The 6,447-nt window shown below is 44.1% G+C and overlaps 2 protein-coding genes across 2 annotated transcripts in view; both read left to right on the top strand.

Moving 5' to 3' along the window:
* Window positions 1-635: 635 nt before the first annotated feature.
* On the top strand, window positions 636-2,051 carry MELLADRAFT_46233 (uncharacterized protein; the record flags this gene model as incomplete). The annotated part of the gene is made up of 3 exons (XM_007419468.1): window positions 636-925; window positions 1,049-1,715; window positions 1,804-2,051. Coding segments are annotated over 3 exons (1,154 nt in total), but the record flags the coding sequence as incomplete, so codon positions are not given.
* Window positions 2,052-4,170: 2,119 nt separating this feature from the next.
* MELLADRAFT_70143 (uncharacterized protein) overlaps window positions 4,171-6,447 on the top strand; it is a gene marked incomplete at both ends in the record, with an annotated part of 4,027 nt that continues 1,750 nt past the window's right edge. The window contains 2 exons of the mRNA XM_007419469.1: window positions 4,171-4,210; window positions 4,269-4,790. Of these exons, the coding sequence (XP_007419531.1) occupies window positions 4,171-4,210; window positions 4,269-4,790 (562 nt within the window). The remainder of the gene's footprint in view (window positions 4,211-4,268; window positions 4,791-6,447) is intronic.

Here is a 6,447-nt window from a genome sequence, read left to right as displayed (position 1 = left end):
ATGTTCCAAATGTTTTCCAGCTGTTCAAGTCTCGTGCTTTGAGCTTCTGGTGAGATTGGACCATCACCACTCATTGCCACCAATAAACCAGGTGTATAGTTACTACTGTCAAAGGCTTATGAATTTCAGCCCAAACCTTCAAATTGAATGTTCTTGCTCAAAACTCAACATTTCAAGAGCCTAAGACCATCTCCAGAATGCTCACCCTGGTTGCTTTTAATCTATAGATTCTCTGAAGGATCTGATTACAACTTTGTTTTTCTTTATCTTCCTTTGTTTTTTTATTATCAAATCCCAATCTCCACTCAAAGACAACACCTGGACAACCCATGGCCAACTGCAGGTCAATATTTGAGAAAAGGTATATATACACAGGCATAAGACTGAGGATCTCAAATCTGCTCCCAAATGTTCAAAATGTTGAGTTTTGAGTGAGAACATTGGATTTGGGCATTTGCAGTATCTGTCTGAACTTTGACAGTAGCAACCATACTGTGCTTCAGATGTGATCTACATGTCGCAAGTTGTGAAATTTCAAAGCGTCAGGCTCGCCGCTCGATTCGACAAAATTTTGTGTGACAGCATAGGCTTACCGAACCCGCGAGACAAAACATCAAGTCTAACAAGAAATTTTTCGATGGCAGCAGAAGAACCAAACCAAGAATCAATCACCCAATCAACTTACATTCGAGATTTACCGAGCACAGAAAAAACAATCGCCTATGAATTACTTCAAGCATGTGAAACATCTGATATATCAAAAGTGAAAAAGATCTTGGAAGATGATTTATTACCTTCTTATTCATTACAAGATGAAGATGGTTGGACAGCATTACATTATGCTGCTACTTCTGGAAGTGTAGAAGTAGTAGAAAAGCTTTTACAAGCTGGAGCCCTTTGGGCTATGCCAGATCATTTAGGACATGTAAGTTGAATTGATTTTATTCAGAAACAAATGAGAAATGTCATCTCAATTTGTGTTCACCAGATTTCTGTTTTAAAGAACCAACTTTATACTTACTGACTTTTGATTTGAATTCTTGGATAGACAGCCGGTGATGTAGCATTCTCAATGAATGATAAACCCATTTATCAATTAATTGTCTCGCATGGACTTCGATCAGAAATGCTACGAAGAGTATTGAATTCAAAAACAAAATCGACCGAAGAAGAATCAATTTCAATTCAAAGTAGAAATGAAAAATCAACCGCATCCGATAATGCAACCTTTTTAGCTTCAAGATTAACTTACAAAACTACTTCAACAGGTCAAGATGTTTGTATTGATAGTGAAGGGAATGGTGTGATGCTTGGATGGGAAGATGAAATCATGAAAAAAACTTCAGAATTACTTTGCGCACATCAACCTAACTCAGATTCCTTTGAACTAAGCGTCTTAAACGTAGGTTTCGGTTTAGGTTTAGTAGATTCATACTTACAAAAATTTAAACCTCATCGACATGTGATCATTGAAGCTCATCCAGATGTATTAAGCTTTATGGAACAAAAAGGTTGGCATCAAAAAGAAGGAGTTGAAATTTATCGTGGTCGTTGGCAAGATTTTTTTGCCGATGTTCAAGCTGGTCAAATTGCGGCTAATTTTGATGGGATTTATTGGGATACATTTTCGGAGAATTATGATGATTTGAAAATCGTGTTTGATAATGTGTTTGATATGCTTTCAGGACCTAAGGCAAGGTTTTCTTGGTTTCATGGTATGTTCTTCGAAAGCTTCATTTCATATCTACTACTTGAAACTTGAAATCACAAAAACATTGATAAATTTGTTCTCAATTCAATCAGGTCTTGGAGCAACATCTGTGACACTTTACGATGTATATACTCAGATTGCCGAGTTAGACCTTCATGATGCTGGCTTCAAGACGGTTTGGCATGAAGTCAACGTCGATGGTGGTGAGGCAGTATGGGAAGGCATTCGACGTAGGTATTGGAACATACCTTGTCCTTATAGATTGCCCATTTGCATGTATGATATGTAAAATTTCAAGATACCTATTGCATTAATCTCTATACCTGGATTGATCCCAGCCTTTTCTTCTTCACAAAGCGCGTGAGAGGAAAGAGTTGACCAAAGGTGAACACTTGGCATTTGTAACATCAACCCACACAAAGCAATACACTTCCTTGATGCTTGGGTGCATGGCTTTTTCCTTTCTCAATATGAACTACTTCACGCTCAAATTTAAAAGGAGCATCTGCGTGAGGGCTGAGTGATCCATGTGTGTTTTCTTGATGTCACATCAAGTTCTCTCCAGAAATGGCTCTCAAAGTCAGTTTCACCAGTGGTATGGTGACCTGAAATTGTCTTTTTGTATGTTTCATGTCTGTCCGTGATCTGATATGTCAATGATAGTTTTTCATGAAGAATTGTGATACATTTTTGTGATGATAGTCCAGACGTTTCTATTTGTCTTGCATTCTCAGGTGTGACACGGATGAAAGTTGAGGCTGCATGGTGATCAAGTCGTATTTGGTGGGGCGTGCGGCCGCGCGGGGGGCTGAAGCTACACCACGGGTAGGATTCGAATCTGCACAACGTCCGCCGACCGCCTGGGTCTGAGACACGCCGCCCGTCCGAAAGCTGGCCATTCCAGGGCGGGCGATAGGCCAGAGAATTGGAGGACTGCCGGAGGTTGGGAATCGCGGGAATGGGAATAGGATGTATGAGCCTGTACTCACCGCCACGTTTCAGTCTGTTTCAGTCCAAAGGTTTAGACTGAGCAGTACACAATTATCCTCAATTATCTTCTTCGTAAACATTCGTCCCATTGGCCTACATAGAAACCATCCTGTCTATGTTTTTAATGCATTTTGAGTACAACTATGTAGTGCGCGACATAAGACTAGATCACATTTCGATGATCTTGACCAGACCGATCATACAAACATCCTACTATGAACATATCAAAATAAGAGTCTTACAAGCTCTTCGGATGATTTTTCTCACTTAAGTTGAGTAGGAGTGGGGAAGGGTTGCATATGAAAGGACCTACGGGAGATCCGGGTGAAAAAGCCTCGATCGCTGTCACCTGCTGTCACATGTTAAAGCATCGATCACGCGCCATCATCAGAGCGGTCTGAGTGCAAGACCAACTTTGATAATGATCGGAAGAGAGTCAATCAAATGTCTTCTTTTACTTTCTTTATCGTGTTTCTCTCACTTAAAGCGCTCTGAAATTTGGACAGGCCAAATTGGTCTGACGGTGCTGTTTGTTCTAGCGTACGCTCTCGACTGATGTTGTTCTCGCGATCTTGTGATATTTTTGATCCTCCTGATTATCATTTTGTTATCTTTGTTGGTATCGATCTATGTGTGCCTTTGACACTCTGTACCAGTTTGGACTTGTATGTTTTTGATTGTACTATATCATTACTCTTTGGCTTTTAACAATGACTTACTCGGTTATTTGTTCATTTGTTTGATTCGAGTTTTCATTGATTCTTCTCTATCACGGAGAATATGATACTTCAGCTTATGATATCTGATTGAATCATTGGTGTTTTGTCAAAAAAACAAATCGTTTTTCTTGTTCGCCTCATAATTTCAATCGATATGTCGGTTCGGAGCGGTTATGAATCGATGATGTTACTGCTCTGGAACAACTGGAACTGCACAACCTCTCAATGCTCGGTGATTATTGGAAAGGAGGTAACTTTGTCTACAAACATACGCGAGTGACTGAAGATGAAAGATCAAGCTGCATATCTCAAAAGGGGTCTTGAACGTCTATAAGCCAACGGTGTGGCGCTTTGTTGGATGTTTCAAAATAAAAGTTAAGACCAATTGGGCGTTGACCAACCCCTGTATGCCTATTCATTCATACAGCTCCCAATCCCAATCCCATCCCATTCCCAATCTCCGGCAATCCTCTGGTGCTCCCCGATAGGCGACCCCTCTCGAAGAGAGGCCGCCCTAAGACCTCGACGTTACAGGTCACCCCAAGGCCAGCAAACCCGGCCTGCACACCGTCAGTGACGGATAACAGACAGCCTCTACACGAAGCGTCTCCGGGCCGCCTCATTCCAACTGTAGGCGACAAATCACCACCCAAAGGCCGTCTTGCCTTGTATACGCCGGAGCTCAGCATTCACCACACCCGCACCAGCTTTGACTCCTCGACTTCGATCGAGCCTTCACCCGGCATTTAAATGGCCGGCATCAACCCTGAACACCCTTACGCAGACCCATGTAAGCACTTTTCTGAGCTTGCATGTGACATTCAGCCTCTAACGAATTCTGTTCGCAGACATTTATGCCAGTTCCGAGGATCCAGCGGACCCCCAGATACGGTGCTCTGCATGCAACAGCCGAACGCTGGCCGACTACCGAGGCCACATCAAGACAGCCGCACATCGCAACTCAGTTCAGCGGCTTCTTCAGCGACAGATTGATGATGAAGCCATGCTGGCCGCCATCCAAAACCCACCAGTTTCATCGATGGAACACCCCCCAATCGATGACCCAGAGGAACAGGACGGCCATCAACCTGACTATCCAGACCCTGAGTCTCCGGAACGACCTCTCACACCTCTCTCGTTTCTTCGAGATCACAATGGCCACGCCCTGTCGGATTCGGAATCCGACTCTGGCCAATCCGACAACCTTTTGGACTTTCAAATGCTCCGTCAAGCCCTAGAAGCCATGGACAACCTGCTCGACCAGGAGATCGAAGAGGAGGATACCAATGCTTTGGACATAGACGACAACGTGAAGCCCGTTGAAGCAGATGTTTCCAACGGCTGGTACCCATTCACCAACAAAGAGGTTAGTACACGAGAACAATGTGATTTGAAAAACCGCTAATTTACACCTGCCGTCTCTCCAAATGACACAGCAGGTCGTCGCATTGCTAATCATTGGTTCAACACGAAGTCTCCTATCCCGTCTACAATACCAGCGTATTCGATCCATCTTACGAATCTGTAACGTGGACCTCCCTGCATGGGGATCTTTACGAGCTTTAAGCAACCGACTAAAGCGCAAAATGGGACTCGAAATTGCGGCAAGGGACAGTCCAACGGGCAGCCCGTTATTTGGCTTGAGGGTGCAGACCATCGTACAAAGCGTAAGTGATTCCAAGTCATGCAAGGTGATTCGGTTTCGCACTCCGTTATTAAGTTTGGCCTCATTTTTTCTAGGAGCTGGCGAATCCAATTATCAGCCCCCATCTGGTTTTCATTCCGGAGCTACCTGTCCACGGTCCCGTCAACCGTCTCTCGCAGTGCCAAAAGTGGCGAGAGTTGTACCCACCTCACCTCCGAGTGCAAATGATCACCTCAAAGTCCAAGCACTTTTATATATACGAGCCTGTGCAGGTTACATCCGGTCAACTAATCATACCCATCTTTTTCTACCAGCAAGATGAAGAAACCATGGCCAAATGCCTTCGGGCGGTGGTGGCCCAGGATCCTTTACTCGGCTCGGCTTATAATATATCCTTCGAAGAGGAGACCTCCTTCGATTCACCCGAGCTGTTATCACTCAATGTCAACATGTTTTGGAGGACCTTTGACGCGGTGAAGCTGGATAACCGTACTCGTCTCAGTGACTCATGCGGAAATCATATGTATCGTGAGTCAAAGCCGTTGGTCTCTGAGTCACGATACCAAACGACTGACGTCATAAGTTTGTGTAGAGCATACCACACGGGGAGTTCAATTGGTTCCAATGGTCAATCCATGGAGGACCAAAGCGCAAGGCAAAATCATCCGACACGTACCACTGACAATATACTCAGACGATACCTCAGGCAACGTTTCCAAAAAATACAACAAACATATGAGCATTTACTTCACCCTCTCGGGATTGCCTCCTATTTGGTCGAATCAAGATTACAACATTCATTTCTTGGCTACGACGAACTGTGCATCCGCGCTGGAATTGTTTGACCAGGTAGTCGATGATATCAAGTAAGTGGATGTGCATTTACAAATAGCAACTATTGGATGCTAACTATTGTGGAACAAAGTGATTTAGGTAGAAACGGTTTCACCGCGTGTGATCATACACTGGGCCAGGACGTGTGTGCCATGGTGGTCATCCTCGGCCACCTAGGCGATTCGCCAATGCATGCTGAAATATGCAACACGAAGAATCCAGCAAACACGTTGACACCGTGTCGAATGTGTGAACTTCAAGTGGATCGCCAGGTGGAAAAACAATCCGAAGAGTATGTTCGGAACTTCTTGGGTCTAGACGCACATGGGCAAAAGGTGATTTACCTGGTATCTTCTATGTGTGGTCTCTGCTAAAAGCGCTTTCCTGATGAAGGCCGAACTGCGTATACGAGATTGGACTGTGACTCGTGGACGCACTCGGGAGATCTGGCGCACAGCTCAACGACGCAACAGCAAAAAACTCGTGGAAGACTTGGGACGATCGTATGGGCTTCAAGATACTATGAATGAATACTTCATTCATCTGGT

Source organism: Melampsora larici-populina, assembly GCF_000204055.1.
Source record: "Melampsora larici-populina 98AG31 unplaced genomic scaffold MELLAscaffold_207, whole genome shotgun sequence".
In the NCBI taxonomy this organism is placed as follows: domain Eukaryota; kingdom Fungi; phylum Basidiomycota; class Pucciniomycetes; order Pucciniales; family Melampsoraceae; genus Melampsora; species Melampsora laricis-populina.
This window is presented reverse-complemented; position numbering and strand designations above follow the sequence as displayed.